At 51.4% G+C, this 19,265-nt stretch overlaps 11 protein-coding genes across 11 annotated transcripts; 4 read left to right on the top strand and 7 right to left on the bottom strand.

Moving 5' to 3' along the window:
* Window positions 1-565: 565 nt before the first annotated feature.
* Window positions 566-1,994, top strand: SEPMUDRAFT_43064 (N2227-domain-containing protein; the record flags this gene model as incomplete). Its single annotated transcript, XM_016908885.1, has 2 exons — window positions 566-1,292; window positions 1,384-1,994. 2 exons carry the CDS (start codon window positions 566-568, stop codon window positions 1,992-1,994), a joined length of 1,338 nt encoding a protein of 445 aa, XP_016761986.1.
* Window positions 1,995-2,192: 198 nt separating this feature from the next.
* SEPMUDRAFT_125524 (LSM-domain-containing protein) lies at window positions 2,193-3,034 on the bottom strand. The gene is made up of 3 exons (XM_016901995.1): window positions 2,951-3,034; window positions 2,746-2,817; window positions 2,193-2,623 (listed from the first exon to the last, which is right to left on the bottom strand). The coding sequence occupies exons 1-3, from the start codon at window positions 2,978-2,980 to the stop codon at window positions 2,471-2,473; spliced, it is 255 nt and encodes an 84-aa protein (XP_016761985.1). The 5' UTR covers window positions 2,981-3,034; the 3' UTR covers window positions 2,193-2,470.
* Window positions 3,035-3,256: 222 nt separating this feature from the next.
* On the bottom strand, window positions 3,257-6,879 carry SEPMUDRAFT_149009 (glycoside hydrolase family 38 protein). The gene has a single exon (XM_016905282.1). It carries the CDS (start codon window positions 6,865-6,867, stop codon window positions 3,607-3,609), a length of 3,261 nt encoding a protein of 1,086 aa, XP_016761984.1. The 5' UTR covers window positions 6,868-6,879; the 3' UTR covers window positions 3,257-3,606.
* A 566-nt stretch (window positions 6,880-7,445) lies between these two features.
* On the bottom strand, window positions 7,446-9,299 carry SEPMUDRAFT_133056 (uncharacterized protein; the record flags this gene model as incomplete). The annotated part of the gene is made up of 1 exon (XM_016902537.1): window positions 7,446-9,299. Exon 1 carries the CDS (start codon window positions 9,009-9,011, stop codon window positions 7,446-7,448), a length of 1,566 nt encoding a protein of 521 aa, XP_016761983.1. The 5' UTR covers window positions 9,012-9,299.
* Window positions 9,300-10,579: 1,280 nt separating this feature from the next.
* On the bottom strand, window positions 10,580-11,051 carry SEPMUDRAFT_141213 (RmlC-like cupin; the record flags this gene model as incomplete). Its single annotated transcript, XM_016902955.1, has 2 exons — window positions 10,580-10,644; window positions 10,718-11,051. 2 exons carry the CDS (start codon window positions 11,049-11,051, stop codon window positions 10,580-10,582), a joined length of 399 nt encoding a protein of 132 aa, XP_016761982.1.
* On the bottom strand, window positions 10,810-11,828 carry SEPMUDRAFT_149008 (acetyltransferase). Its single transcript, XM_016905281.1, has one exon. It carries the CDS (start codon window positions 11,721-11,723, stop codon window positions 11,235-11,237), a length of 489 nt encoding a protein of 162 aa, XP_016761981.1. The 5' UTR covers window positions 11,724-11,828; the 3' UTR covers window positions 10,810-11,234.
* A 68-nt stretch (window positions 11,829-11,896) lies between these two features.
* On the top strand, window positions 11,897-12,283 carry SEPMUDRAFT_116868 (uncharacterized protein; the record flags this gene model as incomplete). The annotated part of the gene is made up of 2 exons (XM_016901294.1): window positions 11,897-12,031; window positions 12,122-12,283. The coding sequence occupies 2 exons, from the start codon at window positions 11,897-11,899 to the stop codon at window positions 12,281-12,283; spliced, it is 297 nt and encodes a 98-aa protein (XP_016761980.1).
* Window positions 12,284-12,825: 542 nt separating this feature from the next.
* SEPMUDRAFT_107814 (uncharacterized protein) lies at window positions 12,826-13,369 on the top strand (the record flags this gene model as incomplete). The annotated part of the gene is made up of 2 exons (XM_016900702.1): window positions 12,826-12,981; window positions 13,046-13,369. The coding sequence occupies 2 exons, from the start codon at window positions 12,826-12,828 to the stop codon at window positions 13,367-13,369; spliced, it is 480 nt and encodes a 159-aa protein (XP_016761979.1).
* A 97-nt stretch (window positions 13,370-13,466) lies between these two features.
* SEPMUDRAFT_133054 (glycoside hydrolase family 13, carbohydrate-binding module family 5 protein) lies at window positions 13,467-15,999 on the bottom strand. Its single transcript, XM_016902536.1, has 3 exons — window positions 15,775-15,999; window positions 14,809-15,709; window positions 13,467-14,749 (listed from the first exon to the last, which is right to left on the bottom strand). The coding sequence occupies exons 1-3, from the start codon at window positions 15,905-15,907 to the stop codon at window positions 13,942-13,944; spliced, it is 1,842 nt and encodes a 613-aa protein (XP_016761978.1). The 5' UTR covers window positions 15,908-15,999; the 3' UTR covers window positions 13,467-13,941.
* Window positions 16,000-16,522: 523 nt separating this feature from the next.
* On the top strand, window positions 16,523-17,332 carry SEPMUDRAFT_149006 (uncharacterized protein). Its single transcript, XM_016905280.1, has one exon. The coding sequence runs from the start codon at window positions 16,787-16,789 to the stop codon at window positions 17,087-17,089; it is 303 nt and encodes a 100-aa protein (XP_016761977.1). The 5' UTR covers window positions 16,523-16,786; the 3' UTR covers window positions 17,090-17,332.
* A 76-nt stretch (window positions 17,333-17,408) lies between these two features.
* On the bottom strand, window positions 17,409-18,158 carry SEPMUDRAFT_116866 (uncharacterized protein; the record flags this gene model as incomplete). The annotated part of the gene is made up of 1 exon (XM_016901293.1): window positions 17,409-18,158. One exon carries the CDS (start codon window positions 18,156-18,158, stop codon window positions 17,409-17,411), a length of 750 nt encoding a protein of 249 aa, XP_016761976.1.
* Between the last annotated feature and the right edge of the window lie 1,107 nt (window positions 18,159-19,265).

The raw sequence follows: 19,265 nt of genomic DNA, 5'->3' as shown, positions 1-19,265 counted from the left end.
GAAAGAATGACAGAAGTGTGTGAAGGAATAATACGGGTTCTTCGGCTACTAGGTAGGCCATGTACATGTAAGGTATGTACATATATGTGACATATAAGTGGAGGTTGAGGCTGAGCTACCTACACCTACAGGAGGTACCTGTACCTAGCCCCCTCGATGTCAATTCTTACTTTTTTTCCCTTTTCACCCTTTTCATGATGCTGCACTGAATTGAACACGCATACTCGCATGCTCGCGTAATCCAGGTCTTCGTGATCGATGTATAATAACTAATCAAATATATAACTATAAGGTATATCGTAATAGTACCTAACCTAGTAGTACTAGTAATCGGATTGTATGATGTCTATAATATTCATACTCGATACATAATATTCGATATATAAGAACTTATTCATCTCGCTGCTGTCCTGCTTTTACCTACTTACCTCTTATGCTGACCTCCTACCTATTGTTACCTACTTACCTACTTACCTACCTACCTACCTACTAAGCAAACCACCGACTAACTCTCTATACCCTTCACCCTTCACCTAAAGATCCCACAAGCGCACATATACACACAATGGTGCATAACCTCCTCTACCTCTCATCAATCCCCACCCTCCTCATCTGCATCGGAATTCCCCTCTACATCTCAACAACCAACAACAGTAATAGTAGTAAGCCCAGCAGCGGCAGCAGCATCTCCTGGTCCCACAATACAGCAACAAACCTCCTCTCCTCCCTCTTCGAACGCGCAGCCGTAGCAATTTCTCCCCCATCATCATCATCATCATCATTATCAACACCCCTCCTCCCACCAGGCCTCGCACACAGCATCAACAGTTTCGAGCACTACACCCATCTCGCCTCAGCCATAATCCACCGCAAACACACACGCTATCTTCAGCAGAATCCCGCACAGAGGCAACTCAGTCAGCAAGTGGGATACACTGCGCATTTCGAGCGAGCGAGAAAAGGGATAGAAGTGAATTCGCGATTATTAGAATTGATGGCAAAATTCGCGAGGGAGAATTATCAGACGGGATTGCAATCGTTGCAGACAGAGGCTGGGAAGGAGGCGGATTTGGAAGATGCGAGTATGGCTTTGTATCATCTGATGCGGGATTGGAGTGCGCAGGGGGAGAAGGAGAGGCAGGCGGTGTTTCCGCCGGTGCTGGAAGGGTTGGAGAAACATTTTGGTGGGAGGAGGAGGAGGAGCGGTGAGGAGAAGGAAGAGAAGGAAGAGAAAAAGGTGCTGGTACCGGGAAGTGGTACAGGGAGGCTCGCAAGCGATATAGCGGATCTCGGTATGTCCGTCCATCATAATTACTTCGATTCTTTCTTTCTTTGGAGCTGGGAAAAAAGATCGCACATCTATCTCACAATGTTAGTACACAGGCTTCAATGTCACAGCCAATGATATGGATTACTGCTCCATTCTCGCCTATCACTTACTCACGAACCACACGAGTGCACTGCACGAGCACACTTTGCAGCCCTTTGTGACGAGATGGCCGCATCAGGCGAATGCCTTCGCACGCTACTCGTCCTTGACAGTGCCGGACCACTGGCCCAACAAGTCCGTGAAGCTGGTCGAGGGCGACTTTTTAGAGATGTTCCCTCAGGACGGCGAATTCGATGCGGTTGTGACACTATTCTTCATCGACATGGCCGACAACGTCATCGACTTCGTGAGCAATATCCACCGGCTGCTGAAGCCTGGTGGCTTATGGATTAATCTTGGACGTACGTTACTCTCTTTTCTTTCTTTTTCCTCTATCCAACTTTGCACGCCGGATCCTTACTCGTTCACAGCCCTTAAATGGGGTTCCTACGCTGAACTCCAGCTCTCGGCCGAGGAAGTGGTCCAGCTGGCAGAGCTGCTCGGGTTCGATGTGGACCACTCGTCAAGGCAGAGTATCGATAGTGTCTACGCCGAACCGCCGGACACGTTACTGAAGTTCACCTATGGTAAGTGTGAAGCGAGTGTTCCGCAGGCAAGAATGTGACAGCTGATGCGAGGATAGTCACCCAATTCTGGTCTGCGGTAAAGAGAGAGCCTACAAGTTCCTGACTCGCGCGGTGTAGCGGGTCAGCAAGGTTATGGAATGGTGAAAGAGGAATAGACAAGCGCAAATATCACCTGCGATAATGTACTGTGAACATGACAGCTTCAAAGTATGGGGCCGTATTTGTTGGGTGTGCTTACCCTCTGATTCATTATGACCATATCTGGCGCCAAAGGGCGCCTTTGCTCCATTTCATTCTCCCACGCCTCGCCTGACCTCGAATCGACCTCCGTACGTACTGCATGCGATGCGACTGCAGTGCAGAGTACACCCATCCAGCCACAAGTATCATCACTAGCTGAATCACGCAGCACACAGACACACACCACCTCAGCAGCATCTCTTTCTCGTTTTCGGGTATTCCACAATCCACTTCCTTTTTCCGCTTCCTTCCCTCTTCACACATCTCCCCCTTCTCAACCCCGATGTCCACGCTCATCACCTCCAATCCGATCCAGCGCCTCCAGCATCACGACCGAATTCCCTCGAATCACACACATGCCCAATCTCACTTTCTCGCCATTCGGTTTGCTCTCGGTCGCTTCGTCGAGTACGATGTTGAGGAAGACCTATACGTTGAAACAACCCCAACAAGAGAGAAGTCATGATCAGTTATCATCGCAATCACATATCCATATCTCCTCATTCTTTCTCTCATCTTTCTCTCATTCTCTCATTCTTTTCTTCTTACATCATAACCACGAAGAGTACCCATCACCTTCCTCGAGCCGTTGAGTTGCACTTCGACGCGCTTGTCGAGGTACTGTTATGTGTGATTGAGAAAAGTTAGCTTCCTTTCTGCTATCACTTGCGTCCTGGCGCCCATTTGATCGCGCTTTTTGGGAGAGTAGAGAGGTTGTGATCGCAGAACGTAGCAAAAGAAAAGGCTCACGTACCTTTTTGAGTTCGGGCTGGGCTTGAGGCATTGTTGTTGTTTGCTGTTGTTCTGGTGGTGGATAGTGTGTTGAATCGTCGTCGTCGATGAAATTGAATGTAGTTACATGAAGTTGTTGTCGCGACTCGCGAAAGTGCTGGCTGGACGTTGTAGAGAGATGGTCACGTGGGCTCGGCAGGTCCCGTCCTCTCTCCCCTACCCTCCTATTGTACTAGGTACCACGGTACCACCTACATGTATTCTGTCAACTTTACCTTTTCTGATACATACATTACTTCAGTCGACGATGCGCAACACCTCACATATCCCGCATTTGCTTTCAATCGATATCAGATACCCTACTTCTACAAATAGTACAACAGCGACTCCCTCGATATTCACCTTTTCCAACCACCAATATCCTCATGTATCGTCCTCTTTCCGCATCGAAATGTAATCTTTCGCCACCTTAGCCAGGTATCCCTCGCTCGCGCTTTCTTTCCAGTCCCATGATTCAGGTCTCGCTTCACGTTGGCTGACCGTGGACAATGGCTGATGTGCATTCGACAGCCTCTGTACCTTCGGATTGCCATCCTTCTCGCACCAAACATACTCACGATTGAGTACGCCATCCTCGTGCCTATAGCTCTGCTCTTCCGAAATCGATCTATGCGTTCCCTAAACCGACAACTTGTAGGTCGCGACTTCGAAAGCCCTGAGCTCAATGTCGATGCCATTCTCGGTCACCTGGACCTCTTCCATGACGTCCTCCAAGATATTCGTCTTCCATGCCTTGGTCACCTTGACAGGCCCCAGGCTGATTGTGCCTCTCGATGTCCCACCCAGAGAGTCGTAAACACGCACGATCACATGTCTGCCTTTCTTGACTCTCAGATCGCCGTTACTGGCGTCCTCGTCGTCTTCACCACGTTTCACGGTATCCACTACCAGACTCGTGGAAGAGTCGCCGGTCAGCTTGAAAGCAGAGAACAAGTCCTCCACACTTGAGATCTGCGGATGACGATGCACAGCCATAGGGTTGTTGAACTCGGCTGCTGCTCGAACAGTGCGTTCGTCCAGCGGTCCAGCATGCGGTAGAATAGCCCACTTGATCTTGTGATGTCCCATGTCGGCGTGCGCATCAGGTGCCTTGGGTGCACGAAGCAGAGAAAGGCGCATGAGTTTGCCTGTGGTAGCGAAGCCGTATTTGCTCTCGTTGAGAATGGACACGCCATATCCATGCTCACTCAGATCAGCCCACTTATGGCAACACACTTCAAACTTGGCCATGTCCCAGTTGGTGTTGTAATGCGTAGGTCTTCGTACAATGCCAAATTGAGTTTCATAGGAAGCTTCCGTGTTGTTGATTGTGGTTGGAAATTCCACTTTCAGGAACTTCATAGTCTCGTGCCATTCGACCTCCGCTTCCACTTCAACATAGGAAGTTTTTGAGTCTTTAGAGGCAGCGCTCAAGGCGATCGTGGTCTTGATCCAAGACTTCTCAGAGATTTGAGTCTTGGTGGTGACAGCAACGCGCTGAGGCGATTGCTCTGTGATCTCCGTCGGCCCAGATGCACTCAACTCTCTTCTGGACTCGAGATGGAAGACCTCGACGTCCCAGGCCTGCCAGTAAAGTGGTTTGTCGTCGAACAGGACAAGCTGGTTTGCCTTACCGCCCTCGGGCAGCACTTCGCGCTTAGCCTCCCTGTCGTACAGAGAGGTGATGACACCCTTGGATACCTTCACAGATAGTTTAGAGTTCTCCAGGACAAAAGTGCCAGCTTCAGTACTAGTTACGCGTACGGAAGGCTGCTCGGTGGCACAGCGAGCGGGTTGTCCGACGATTTGAGCAATCTGATGTGAAAGCACGCGGTCGTCACGCTGCCAGCCAAGTGTATTGATAGCAACATCCTTCGCATTCTGATCCTCTCCGTCATCGGTGAAACCTAATGCTCTCAATGCGTCCTTGAGCACCTTCTCCCCAGTCTCAAACACCTTGGCGTATTCTTTGTCGGAATCATCGTAGCACATCTCGATCGACGACCCTGGCAAGCAGTCATGGAATTGACATAGCAATACACTCTCCCACATAGAATCAATCTCCTTTTTCGGATACTCGAAGTTCTTGTCATGCAACGAGGCCAACGTGGCCAGGTACTCGATGTCATGCAGTAGGACCTCCGACTTGCGATTACCCTTCTTGTTGTTCGCTTGAGTCGTGTATGTACCTCTGTGGAGCTCGAAGTACAGCTCACCATACCAGGTCACAAACTCCGTCTTGCCCGTTGCGGCATTCTTCTCCAGACGATCGAAAAAGTCTTCGACACTATTGCCCATGTGGACGCGAGGAAGCGCGCCGACATTGTCCGCGATACCACGGCAACGGCGAAGTTTCTCGATATGGCCCCACGTAGGTCCACCGCCTCCATCGCCTTTGCCGAAGACGAGCAGGGAGGAGGGGTCTTGATCCATACTCTTGTGTTGCGTCACTGATCTCTTGACATCGCCAAAATGTGCTTCAGCTGTGTACGTCTCCGAAGGCGCCATATGACATAGCACTTGACTACCATCCAGACTGACCCAGCTGAAAGTGGTGTGTGGAAAGTTGTTGATGTTGTTCCAGCTCAACTTCTGAGTGAAGAAGCGATTCATGCCCGCGAGTCTGCAAAGCTGCGGAATTTGTGACGAGTAGCCAAATGTGTCTGGTAACCAGAACGTCTTGCATCTCTCACCGAACCTCGATTCGAAGAATCGCTGTCCATACAAGAACTGCCGGACCAGGGACTCTCCAGATGGCATGTTGGTGTCATGCTCGACCCACGAGCCGCCAATGGGTTGGAAGGTGCCCTTCTTCACATGCTCCTTCACGCGGTCGAATGCGTAAGGATATAGTTGTTCCAGCCACTTGTACTGCTGTGCCTGACTGGCACAGAATCGGTGTTCTGGATATCGATCCAGCAGTTCGCACTGATTGCTCCAACTCCTCGCCACTTTCCTCTTCGTCTCCGCCCATGGCCACAGCCAACAGGTATCGATATGACAATGCCCGATACCCGTCACCAGCACTTCCCTCGGCGGATCTCCAGGTGTCAGGTCGTACACCTCGGGCCCATCAACCTTGTCTCCCACATACTGTTTCGCCAGCTTCCGACATTCCTTGATAGCGTCATTCGATCCATCCCCAGCGATGAAAGTATCAATAATCTCATTCGCCAACGTCAACGCCCTATGTTCCTCCCAACTATCAGTAGGAAACTCTCTCGCAGCATCTCCCAAGATCCAGAAATCGTAGAAGAGCGCTCTGGCTTCCAAATTGACAGCTACCAAGTCTGCCACTGCCAGCTGAAAGTATCGATTCGGATTAGGAGGTTGAATCGTATCCCCACCAGTAGGATTTCCAAACATTCCATTACACGCCATCTCAATATATATTGTTTCTTCCTTCCCAGTTCGATATTTGTCTGTCACAATCCATTCGACCCTCTCCCCGCCTCCCGTCAAGCCCTGTAGCGGCTTTCCATCCTCCGTCCAGACCATGCCCTCGCTATTGGAGTCCCAGTGTAATTCCACTCGCTCCTCAGCATCCCATTCCTGAGGCACGGTGAATTGCACTTTGAACCAATGTGTGCTCCAACTAGGACCAAAGCTTTCGCCTTTGTGAGTCTTCTTGTAGTGGTTATTGCTGGATGTGGCTTCCGAGAAAGTGGGTCGGGTAAGTTCGGGTGCCGACCAGACGGAGAGGTGGACGTGGCCCTCGCTGAGACGAGCATTGTACATTTTGGCTTGGAGGCCTTGTTGTTTGTACTGGCCATTGGAGGTGAATTGGTTCAGTCGATCGCGGTAGATGTCGTGGATGAGCTTGCCTTTGGGACGGATGGCGAGCTGAGGGTACGCGGCTGTAGAGGCCATATTGGTTGTCTGGTGTGATTCTCCGCCCATAATGGTGGTGATGATGTGGATACAGAGGTGGTATAGGCAGTCAGAAGAAGTTGTAGGTAACTAATGGTAGAACAGGAGAGGAGTGGTCAGCCGTGATGAGGTACCTTACCCCACGCAAGGTACCTCCTACACTGCATCACATGGTAGCTCTCCCCGCTGGGGCCGTGACATTAGCGCGAACATTGTTGGCGCTAACGAGAACATCCCCCGTAGCCCGTCTGTAACATGGAGGTCATTGGAGGGTGCCAGCCTGCCAGCCTGCCAGCAACCAGGTTCGTACGCCTCGTCATCGCCAAGGACAGTATATGTAGCATCCGTGTTACATATAGTACTGTACCTGGTATCATCACAATGGCATAAGAGACAACTGAGAAGGAAGATGACTTGGAACGTAAGGTATCGAATTGTACCTTACCATTACAGTACATACATTACAGGTAGTCGCTGTTATCGCTCGCTGTCATCTGCTGCACTTGACGCACCGCTGGGTATCCTTGGGGGCAAATCGTCCGCCCTTCAGTCTACACTCCTGTACAACGCCATATGATGCAGTCAGTCCATGGTGTTTTCGACATTACTCATAGCTCGTTCAGAGCATTCTCGCATAGTCGCTGGTACTTCAAAGGATCAAATCGCTCTTTCAACCACTTTCTCTCTCTGCCCTCCTCGATGCGCTCCTTCTTCTTTCTCGTCTTCTGATCTTCCGGTGCGAATGACCAGAAGCTGCGACTCGTCTGCAGGCTCTGCTGTCGAGATGGCGTACTCGCAACAGACGGTGTACTGAACATGCCACGGTTTCCCTTGTTACTGTGTGGCCGGCTCAGCGCCTGCAGTGCCTGCGCACGGTGGATATGTTCCTTGGCATTCTGCACAGTCTTCATGTGTGTCTCGAGCTGGGCACGCATTGCTGTGAGATGATCTGTCACACGCGCAAACATGCCTGCATCGAATATTTCCTTCGGCTGAAATGTGTCTGCTGATGGCACTGATACTGGTATGAACGCAGGCGCCGGTGTTTCGTACAGTTTGGTCTGTCGGTGCGGTGTGGTTATACCAGACATCGTAGATGCGTCCGAGGAATGAAAGTAGTCAAGTCCATCAGTAGCGATGGGCGACACCGGTGAGACGGAAGACCCGTGTGACAATGGCGAGGCCGGTGACACCGGTGACACGGGAGAGACAAGATCTGGAGTACTCGGTCTGGTGTTGGATCGTCCGAGCCGGGGCGCGCTCATACGAGGATCACATTGGATTGAAAGCCTGGGCAGCTGCGAGTGCCGGAAGGTACCTGAGTAGGGCATATTAGGAGGCATGTGCGAGTCCCGCCTGGCAGGCGATCCCATTTGGGACGACATCATCAGCCTACTGCTCGGTCTCGGCGGCATGGAGGCTAATGAATTCTTGTCTAGTAGAGACGGCCTGGACGCGTCGTGTGGGAGCATGTTCGTTCGAGGCGAGCACTCGATGAGAGACATTCGAGATGCCTCCCGTGGCAGGTACCTCGGCTTAGGCGTGGTCTGCTCGAAAGCTGCATAGTTGCGCTGCATACGGTGGGGTGTCATGAGTTCGGAAAAGCTTTGATGACTTTCAAGGTCCTCTGTATCCGAGGGCGCCCACGCAGGCGAGTCGAAAGGTGAAGAGGTGAATGGTAGGCTCTCGGCAGGCCGATGTCTTCGTGGTGACGATGACAACATCAGCGAGCTTGCCGGGGAGGAGGGTCGATCGAAAAAGCTGTATTCGGTAGCCGTTGGCGAGGCCGGGCCACGAACATGGGTGCTCTGCTTCACCATGGGATCCTCTGGCACCTCTTCTTTTACGCGGCGCACGCACAGTGCTCGAGCAGCTTTGACAGTCGGGAGTGCTGTGAGCGCCTCGAGATAATGCTTCTCGGCATCCTCGTAGGCGGGCAGCTTCGCCACGGAATTGTGGTGCATCGTCCGGGCGACTTCGTTGTGGCAGAGGCCGAGATAGAAGTTGATGTATGCATCCTGCAGCGGATGCGGATTGTGGTCATTGGCGGTGGCTCTGAGCACGTCGCGGCAGACTTGAATGCACTGCCGGTACTTTTCCTGCAGACACAGCGCGCGGATAACACGCTGTGCATTTTGCCAGTCTCCGGGGGATGGGAGCGGCGGATCCGCCATGCTGTGCTGCTCCTCGCTGCTGCGGCTGCTGCTGCTGGTGGTGCTGCTGATGTCCACGCACCAGGCCAGAATTCCAATGCAGGCCGAGAGAGTGTTGTGTACCTGAGGTGTTGTGGTGACCAGAGATGGTTTGCAACGAGGAATGCAAGTCGAAGGCGCGGGTAGGTAGCCCAAGGCAGCCGCGACGTGTAACAATGCTAATTCTCGCCTGCTATTATTATTTGATCAGTGTGAATGAAGTAGGTGCCTGCAGGGATTGTTGACCAGAATACAACAGATCGACAGTTTCTGCGGAGACGCTCGAGGGGAGAGTGAAACGCGTCGCCCTGGATCGCGACGGGCTGAGCTGTCACTGCCGTCACTGCTTCCATGTGTTGTGTTGTGTGGTGTGCTGGCGCTGCGTTGTGCCAGCCTGGCACCTGCTGCCCGCCGTTTCGTGCGCGACGACAACGCTGCAGTGCGCGTCTTCCATTGCAAGCAGCTCCCAACGCTCATATGATGAGAGCTGATGCCTCTTTCGTCATCTTCTGTCGCGCGTTGCAACGCTCTTATGTCAACATCAATAAGGTAGGTAGGTACCTACAGGCACTGTACTGACTGACAGTAATCAAAACTTGATTAATACTAGGTAGTCAGCCTCCATCGTAATAATCATTTAGCAGATGGATGGGAGTGATGGACATTGCGCACGCCACATAAGGCGGACACCGGACAGGAATAGACTACGATGGCCATGTCTACACACAAGTCGGCGTAGATCGGCTTCTGTGCTGGAGACGGGACGGGCTGCTCCCCAGAGCTGGCATCATGCGGCATGCGTGAGAAGAATGTGAGACGACGGCAAACGGGAGAAGAAGAAGGAGAAGAAGAAGGGTCAACCGTCAACGACGTTGTGACTTGCGACGTGCGACGGTGCGAGCAGTGACCGTTCAATCTAAGTTGGGTATAGTAAGCCCCCGTAATTACCTAGAGCCTAGGACCGCTAGGTCCCGTGCCCGTGAAGACATATTTCCTTGTCTTACCGGCGCTAGACCCTCTGTTACATTATGCATACCGCTTGGCGGCTTGAGTACTGTTACTGTACAGTGTACTGAGATCAGGTAATGAGATTACAGTCGTGCTTTGGAGTACCTGAGCGATCCAGGATGCCTTCGGGCTCATCGTACATACCTACGTTATGATACATGTACCTGTCACTGTAGGACCTGTGTCCATGAAGAAGCAGACCGTAAACGACCTATTTACTGCTAAGGGGGAGTGCTTCACAATCCGACTGGGCGCAACCAAATATTAATAATCAACACATTTTTGTTATTGCGTATCATTCGCCGTACGGTGCCTACAGTATAGGTAGGAGGTAGTTGTCCTAGGAGGCACCTAGGTATTGGTGGTTCCGCACGCACCAGGTCCGCCCTACCTAGGTAGCCAATGATAGAACAATTGCCCCGAGGACGGGAAGCTTCTGAAAGCCCAGCCGCACATCATAACACTAAATTCCACACAAAACACACCCTTGACTCCTTGAGCCCTTCATTGTGGAGGACCTGGAGGGTAGGTGGTCCGATGGCTTATGTAGCGACCTTCTGAGCTTCCTCATATTCCTTCTGATCGAGCTCCTCATACCACGAAGTCTCTGCCCATCTCCATTAGCAGTCATCCCAGATCCCCCGAATGGTAGTACATTGAAGTATCTGCTGCCCACTCACTGCCAATGCTAATCGCCTGGTGCGCCATCATCGTGGTACTGGTTCCGCCGTGCCAATGCATCTCTCCACCAGGGATGTGCACCACATCTCCCACTTGCAACTTCCGGGGTGCTTGGCCCTTGGAGCAGATGAGCCCGGTACCCATCGTGACGGTGAGCACCTGGCCTCTTTCGTGCGTGTGCCAGAAAGTTCGAGCGCCTGGTGAGAAGCAGACGTTGTTGGCCAGACAATCCGATGCGCTGAAAATCGGATCCATGAGCACGTCTCCAGTGAAGGTCTCGGTGGGTTTGCGAGAGGACGTATCCTCTTTGCGTCCTGCGCGTGCGACTTGCATGGTTGCTTGCTGGTATCTCTTGATGTTTGTGCTTCCGAGAACAATGTGAGGACGTGATGTGGCTTGATGGAAGAGAGCGAGAGCGAAGGTCAGACCACCACATTCACAGTCCAATTGCTCCGCATTTTTGGAGCTGTACCGATGTCGCAAAAGCAGATACCGAGCGTCGGCGTAAAGAGCTCTTCAGCGAAGCACCAATTTCAGGAAACGTGTATCTTTTTTCAATGGTGTGTCATAATACGCTTCTGTTTCGACAAACCCTAGAGACTGGTACAGTGCTCTCGCAGATACCATGGACTCCAGTGTATCAAGCACAATGGCACTGTACCTCAGCCTGGTAGCTTCTTTGATAACACTCTCAGCTAGCAATTTGCCAACACCCAGACCGCGTCCTTGTGGTTCGACGTAAAGCCGCTTCATCTCCGAGAGGCCATCAGTACTGGACAGAGGGCGTAGACCGACGCAGCCGATGGCTTCGCCCTCTTGGTTGCGCGCCAGGAACAGAGCTCCGTCAGGCGGCGCATATTTTCCCGGCATAGATCTCAATTCAGTGCCGAAGTCTTGGAAATGCAGGTCGATGCCCAAGGATTCGGCATATTTTCTGAAGAGCACGGTTGCTGCTGCCAGGTCATCACTAGACGCGATTGGCGTGATTGTGACGCTGGCCATCATTATTGCCGCAAAACAGTACTCGATCTGGCTCCGTAAATGCAGCTGGCAAGTATCAGATCATGGAGGAAGTGATGGTGTGCTTTCTGGAGAATATCGTGGTGCGGATATGTTCTGCTGTTCTATCATTTCCGCATGCTGACTGTCAGAACTCGAGAACTCGTTCGATTTCAAGTATGGTCGTATCGATGGAGAACAGATATTTTTCTGCGAAGACGTCGGGTGTGAAGTGTGGAAATTGGACGAAGGATCGCATGACGACAATGGACACGACCCTGACTCTTGATATGAGCCACGCACAGAACTCGGAGGTATGATCGAGCCAGATGCCACGCAGAAACCGCGACGACGATCCCCAGCTCAAGTATCATGAAAGGAATTTGGAGTTGCATTTGCGGTAGACCCCATCTGGCACTGGCTGGATATGGGGATGCGAGACATACTGGAATGAGATGTATGGCTTCCACTGGACCACGAGACTGAAGCCTCCCGTGCACAGTACAGAAACCGGATTCGAAACGATTTCACTCGACAGTCCCAAAGGGTACGCCATTCTGATCTGAAGCCGAACGAAAGGCAGGTCGATCCTGATCGCGAGTTGAAGTCAATGCAATATACCAGACGCGCCTTCATCGCTCTACCTCGCTAGCATCGCATCCTGGTGGCTCTTCACTGATTTCCAGCACAACCAAGCAGCGAATGAATCTCCTCATTCCTAGGGGTTTGTTTGCATTAACCTATTCTGGGGACTTGAGTCGAATCATGATCAATCGTCAACAACCCCAATGTAGTAAACGCGAGGGTCAGGTATGTATTCTCAGCCGCACCTGAGTTGAAGGAAATGCGAGCCCGGGTGACACAGTCGTCCATTCGATCTTGATGGAAACCATGCAGAAGGACGAATTCGTCTTCTGCGAAGAACACCATTGTGGGTATAAGATCCTCCTCTCTCGTCTTGTAATTGTTTTTCTTTTTCAAACAGCCAGACAATACAATAAACCTCCTCCTCTCCTCCCTCCCTCCCTCCTCCAACCCCAGATTTCCACTCACCACCTCTCATTACGAACTCAACCACAAAAGGGGTCACCACCACTCAACTTCCACCATGACTCTCCGAAGCAACATTCCCATCCTCCTCCTCCTGGGTTTTACCTTCACAACCCTCCTCACACCAGTCACAGCAACCCACAAAGTCAACGATAAATGCACCAACAAAAAATACTTCAACACACTCGGCTGCTCGAAAAGTGAATGCCAAGTGGTACGTATCTCAACCTCATCATCATCATCATCATCATCATCGAAAAGCAACACACACAAAAAAGGGAACCCTACCTCCTCCTATAACTCACTTCCCACAATTACTAATTCATTCATTCATTAACTCACACAGCTCAAATGCGTCGAAGAACCCAACGGCAACAACGCATATTTCTGGCGAGTACAAGAAACCTGTCAAGATATGCAGTGTCAGAATGGAGCTTGTAATCCGAATTTTCCGGATTTGGATTGTTTTGCCTAAAATGGGGGAGAGAAGAGAGGGAGAGAGAGAGAGGGAGAGAGAGGGAGAGGAAGAAGAGGAAGAAGAGGAAGGAGGGATGAAGGAAGGAAGAAGAAAGATGGATGTTCTTGAATGGAGTGTGTGGTAGACGAAGAGACAAGACAAGTTCAATAACATCATGTTTAGAACCTTTCGCATTGGGTATTGATTTTTTTCTCTTCTGTTTTGTTTTTCGGTAGGTTTTTAAACAGACACCTAGAGGCTCCACGTTCAATCAGCCCATCTCTCAGTCCGTTGAATGGAATTTTTTTAATGTACTCCTCTAGGTACCTATAGCTTTTGCACCTGCCTGCTGTCTGGTATCAGTAACTATGAGATGACACTGTGCTCATATAAATCACATAGCGAGTATTCCTGATCAATGGCCTCGCCGATGAGTTGGGCTGTTGCAACGTGGTAAAGGGATGAGAATAAGCGACGCTCGATCGTGCGTTGCTATTGCTTCCATTTTTCTAGATTGGTGCTGCAGTCGCTGCGAGACTCTGATCTGCATATGTCAGCTTTGTCTGCTCGGATATACATCACAAGTGTTTGAAGATGAATCTGATATCTCTGAGCTTAGTTGGCTGCACTGATGCGATAATAGACAAAGAGCTTTTGCTATGCATGCTTTTGGCCACGGCGCCCTTTGGCAGCCGAAGGCAGCTTGATCAAGATGAATCACCTCCACGAATCACTTTGGGTTGCTGAGCCGGCACAGTTCGCGGGCACCGTGTAGGTTCTGTCAGGGTTACTCTCCCACCTCACACTCCCGTCCTGCTGCTTGCGGATGTACTTGTACTGGAAACTGGCACGAGCTGGCAATCCAACAGTCACATACCACAAGTTGTTAGTGCTTGTGTAGTTCTGAGCGCTGAGGTTGACCGCATTGGCAGTGTTCCAGCTGCCGAGCTCACTGATACTCCCGACAATGGCAACAGTCTCGAGGTAGTTGGTAGTCACAATATTCTTGAATAGTACATTTGTGCGGGTAGGAGTCGCTGAGCAAGCACCTGTGGAAGTGGCGGTAGGGGTGCTTCCTGGACGTGAGAATGTGTTTGTCGCTGCCACACAGGGACCATTCGCGGAACTGCCAGAGCATGAGTTGGGCACTTGGGCCGAATTCGCTCCCCAAGTCGATGGCACGACAGCTTTGCGGGCGCTCAGGGCAGTCAAGAAAGCGGCATATGACCATGTCAGATCAGATGCTGACAAGGGACTGCCGTTGGATCTTGAGTACTGCTCCGCCAAGGCTCCGTTCTGTGGTGTGTACTGCTGTGCGTTGGCGAAATAGCTGTCTGCATACGCCAGCACGGCATTCACGATCGACGTGAAGGTTGTTGATGAAGATGCATACGTGCCAGTGGCTGCTGCTGAGTAGATGTCCCTGAAAAAGGGTAGAGATGTGGCGGTGATCGTGATCGATCCTTGTTGACGCCACTGGTAAACGGCATAGTAAAGCTGCTCGGCAGCGGCAAAAGTGGCCAAGCTGCGTGATATCAGTCAGAAGGAGTCTTTGTCTAAAGGCAAACATCGATCGACACTTACTACCATGGATTGCCTCCCTGATACACGTCTTCCGAGTAGCGCCCCACTGCCACACCTCTGCCCTGGGCAATGCCGTTGTTGATCGTGTACACAGAGCGGAAGGAGTCTGTGACTTGCTTGTGGTTTGCCAGGGCCTTGTCCGAGCAGGGCTGATATGTCTTTGCATCACAACCAGTCGCTGGATCGAACAACTGGATGCTAGCCAAGATAGAGTTCGCATCCTTCCCGGACCGGCCACCTCCAGTGTTCGACAAGACGTACGAGCCCGTCCAGTAACTTTGTAAAGCGCACAGAATCTGCGGTGCCTGCGAGTCACAATGCGGACACGTCTTACCAATTTGGGCGGCCAGCGCGCTGCCCTCCACTAGTGAGCGATATTGTGATGCTGTCGTGAAGAACGATGCACTGCTCACTTCTTCCCAGAGATCAAAGCCGGTCTGATTCCAGTACTGCGCAACATAGGTGAGGTCGTTTGCTACGACAGGCCAGATGATATTTGCAACCTGAGAAGTCTGGCCCTTTGAAATCAAGTATCGGGCATAGGCGATCATGGCAGTCACTCTGAGTGCAGGACCGTCACGCTGAGGCCGACCCCAATCGCCAGTGAACTGGGTGCCATCGACGCCAAACTTCGGCTCCCCCAGGCCGCCGGAACAGAGGCTTCCTGAGCGGTTTGGCACAGTCTGTAGTGCCACTTGACTGTTGACATAATCTTGGATAATACCCTCGAGATTCGTCTGACCTGCAAGAAACTGGTCGACAAGGCACTTAATAGTTAATGCTGCATCTCGAGTCCAGGTGTAGAAGTAGTCGGGATTTGATTTCGAGGGCGAAGCGACTACAATCCCCGGGTTGGCGCCTTGCACCTTGTTCCCTTGTGCTCCGATATTGTTCAAGATGCCTATTAAGCAGAATAGTCAGGTGGGTGACCGTCTTTCCTGCTCGTCCTGCCGCCTGTGTGCTCACCTTGCAAAGCCACTGGACTCTCCGCAGACAGCCACGATTCCAAAGTGCCTGTTGCTCTCGGCTCGAGAGCATCTTGTGCTGGCAGACACCACACACTGCTGATGAGCGGCAGGAAAGCGTAGAAGCTCTTCATGCTGGTAGTGGCGGTGGTCGTTGCGGGTGTTTTTGGTGGATGCTGCTGGTCAGGAAAGAGGCAGCGAGCCACTCACACTATATACAGCATCGTGAGAGCCTACACAGCTTTCCTGAGGCGGTATGACTGCTCATGATCACTTGACACCCACCTCTTAGCGGGTGTTCCTGAACTAGACGATATGCTGATCCCTCGGCGCGACAGCTGAAGGTTTGCCAGGAAAGCTCTCCATAGCGTCCAGATGCCACTGGGGGGGCATGCAGTCAGTCGCCTTGGACGTGCTTTTCTCAGCTGGGAAGGTGTCGTCTGCAGCGCAGGTAGGCGATGAGACCTGGAGCGGACGATATGAGTGGTTGCGGGCAGGAAATTGGTCATGAGAACGGAGAGGGCCCTCGTTAAAGGACGTGCAATACTATTGACTTTCGGCTCCATGGGCCAGCCCGAGGTCTCATACTATAGAGCTCAGGCGCCAAGCCCCAGTGTCACTCCACAGTCGATTTCCTGTACGTACCTCCTACCACCTCCACCTACTATACACCACATCTTCACGGGCTGCTGCTGCTGCTGATGATGATGATGAACGCACGCACTCAAACACGACGTCTCTGCCCACCCGGAACAATTCAGACTGCCTCCCCCGCATGTGCTGGCATGCGTGCCCACCATGGACCATCATGCTGAGCCCATCGCGCTCTCCGATAGCTGCCGCTTGCGCCGTGAAAGTTGCCGGAAATGGAATGGCCGGATGGTCGTGGTGTGAGAGCATGCAAGAGCAAGAGACATCAGCAGCGCAATAAAACCGTACCGATGGGCAGAAGGAGCCAGTCTTGTGGAGGGGTTGCATAAACGCAAGATGGCTAGACTCCCGTGGAGCACACGATGATGCCTGGAACTGGTCTAAACTCCAGAAATCTCCTCTACCTACCTGGACTGGGTAGGGTCATGAATGGCACGGCTAGTACGGGCTTGCTCCTGCTGGCTGGTTGGCGACTTGGAATGGTACCCATACCTGACTCTTCTGGACACGCTACAGTCGAGCCTGTTTCCCTAGCCCACCCGAGCTCCTGGTCTCTGATGCGCGACGTACCTTACCCACCATCTGACAAAGTCGAGGAGCTACCTCCTAGCTGGAGTTGTTGCCGAGGCTTGATTCAAGTTGGGTTTCCGGTAATATATCATTAAAACGAGCCAACACATCGTCAGCATGACTAGGAGGTATCAAGGAGCTTGTGGGGAGAAACATGAATCATTCGATCAACACACGCTATGTAGATTGCACTCTCTCTGCGGGGTGCTTCTTACGGCATGGCGATTATACCAGGACACTCTGCGGAGTGCTCCACACGGCATGGCGACTGTACCAGAGCATTGAGGCTTGGTCGTCAACAGGGAACATCAGCTCACTCCTCTTCTGCTCTCTCCACCTCCGCTCTCTCCACCTCCGCTTTCTCCACCTCCGCTCTCTCCAACTCTGTCCTCTCCACCTCTGCTCTCTCCGCCCCTATGGCGTCATCTGCCAACCGGTGCCCTCGGTCCACCTCTTAATCAAACTTGTTGTCTCTCCCACAGCTTCTTCGATTCCAGCGTAGCTTGCAATGGCGCGATCGCAGCTGTATATACCGAAGCTCTTTACGCAGTTAGAGGAGACCCTCAAAGCCTGGACCTTTGGATCTATTCTCGAACTTCGAAGTATAGTGTGGAAGTCCTGGCTAGTTTGTCCGGCTTTCCGCTGCATGTACAGCTTGATGTGGACACTGCTGGCCTGGCCACACATCTCCATCACCGTTCCGACCATGTTCACATGATCTCTCAGATCATGGTGCCTCCAGTCCACGGTGCAGGAGAGGTTGATGTCGAGCTGCTGAACTTTCGCTGAATGGCGAAGGAAAAATTCTGGAAACTCTGGCACGCCGAAGTCGGTCTTGATGCCATGATCCGTTAAGATCAGCTTCGGGGGAGATGCGGCACGACGATTGATGGTCTCTTGCAATTCACTCGCGAATTGCTTGCTGAGTCGCAGCACTGGCGGATACACCAGGTTCTCGATTGCAAAGTTGTAACCCCCATCTGGCGACGAGTGCGTCAGAACGTCGGCGGCAATCTCTGCATAGACCAGGTCTCTCAGCTCGCGGGCCAGAGCGAAGAAAGGGAAAGGCTCGATGGTGGTGGGCGTAGCTCGGCTTCTTCGAAACTTCTTTTCCAGCTTGTCACCAGACTCCGCGAGACGCCGCAACCCAGCTCCCAATGCCATATCGTGCTGTCGAGGGTTTTGTAGGCGTGCGATAGGTACAGTGGTGTGTCATGCACAGTCCATCGGGGAAGGGCGCAACTGGTTGGCGAAGTCCAATACTGATTCCGCTACAAAGGTATACTAGAAGACTGTATCTTATAGTATACCCTTGTGCGTACGGTGATTTCACTCATACGCGAAGTCACGTACAACTAACTAGACGAAATTCTCGAGGGGTGCACAGTTTACAGTGAAGCGCAGCATTCGCCAAGACCAGCTCCTAGAGTGGCCAATCAGCAGAGGAGCTCATCGCCACGACTCGTCTTTAATGATAAGAGTCAGCAATATTGGTCTGCTGTAAAGGAGCCCTAGAAGACTGCAGCTTATAGTGAAAGCCCAAGCGTACGGCAATTTCACTCGTACGTACAACCCCGCGGGAGCGACTCTAGGAAATTCTCGGGGGTATGCGAAGTGCGCAACAGCATTTACCAAGACCAGCTCCTTGAGCGCCTTAGGTAGGCAAACCGTATAGGAGTGTATTCTGACAACTTGAATCCAAGACAGGTAACAATCTTGATATCGGACGCATTAGTTCGCAAGTCCGCTATACAATGCTGTAACGAGTATATAGTCCTTTCTCTTTCTTTTTTCTTTTCTTTTTTCTCTTTTTGCTTTCTATTTTTCTTTTTTTTTTCAAGATTCGTATATCCAAATCTGAAAAAACCTTAGTCTTGTACTATATATTGCAAATATACTCTTCGGAAGAGCGCGAGTGCGTACGCGTATACGTATACTCGTAGAAGAAGAAGAAGAAGAAGAAGAAGAAGAAGAAGAAGAAGAAGAAGAAGGAAGAGGAAAAGGAAAAGGAAAAGGAAAAGGAAAAGGAAAAGGAAAAGATAAAAGGAAGAGTAAATAAAAGAGTAAAAGAGCCTAAACAAAAAACAGAGAGAAAGAGAGGACGAAGAGATCAATGTAGAGAAAACATGTATATAAACAAAACATCCATATAGTTACCTTAGTTCTCCTCCTCCTCCTTCTCCTCCTCCTCCTCCTCCTCCTTCTACCAAAAAATAAAATACAATTCTAGAAAGATCCCGACTTTTCTTTCGATACATCGATACATCGATA

Source organism: Sphaerulina musiva, assembly GCF_000320565.1.
Source record: "Sphaerulina musiva SO2202 unplaced genomic scaffold SEPMUscaffold_4, whole genome shotgun sequence".
Classification (NCBI taxonomy): Eukaryota; Fungi; Ascomycota; class Dothideomycetes; order Mycosphaerellales; family Mycosphaerellaceae; genus Sphaerulina; species Sphaerulina musiva.
Note: the sequence above shows the minus strand (reverse complement) of the source record. Positions and strands in the feature narration are given on the sequence as shown.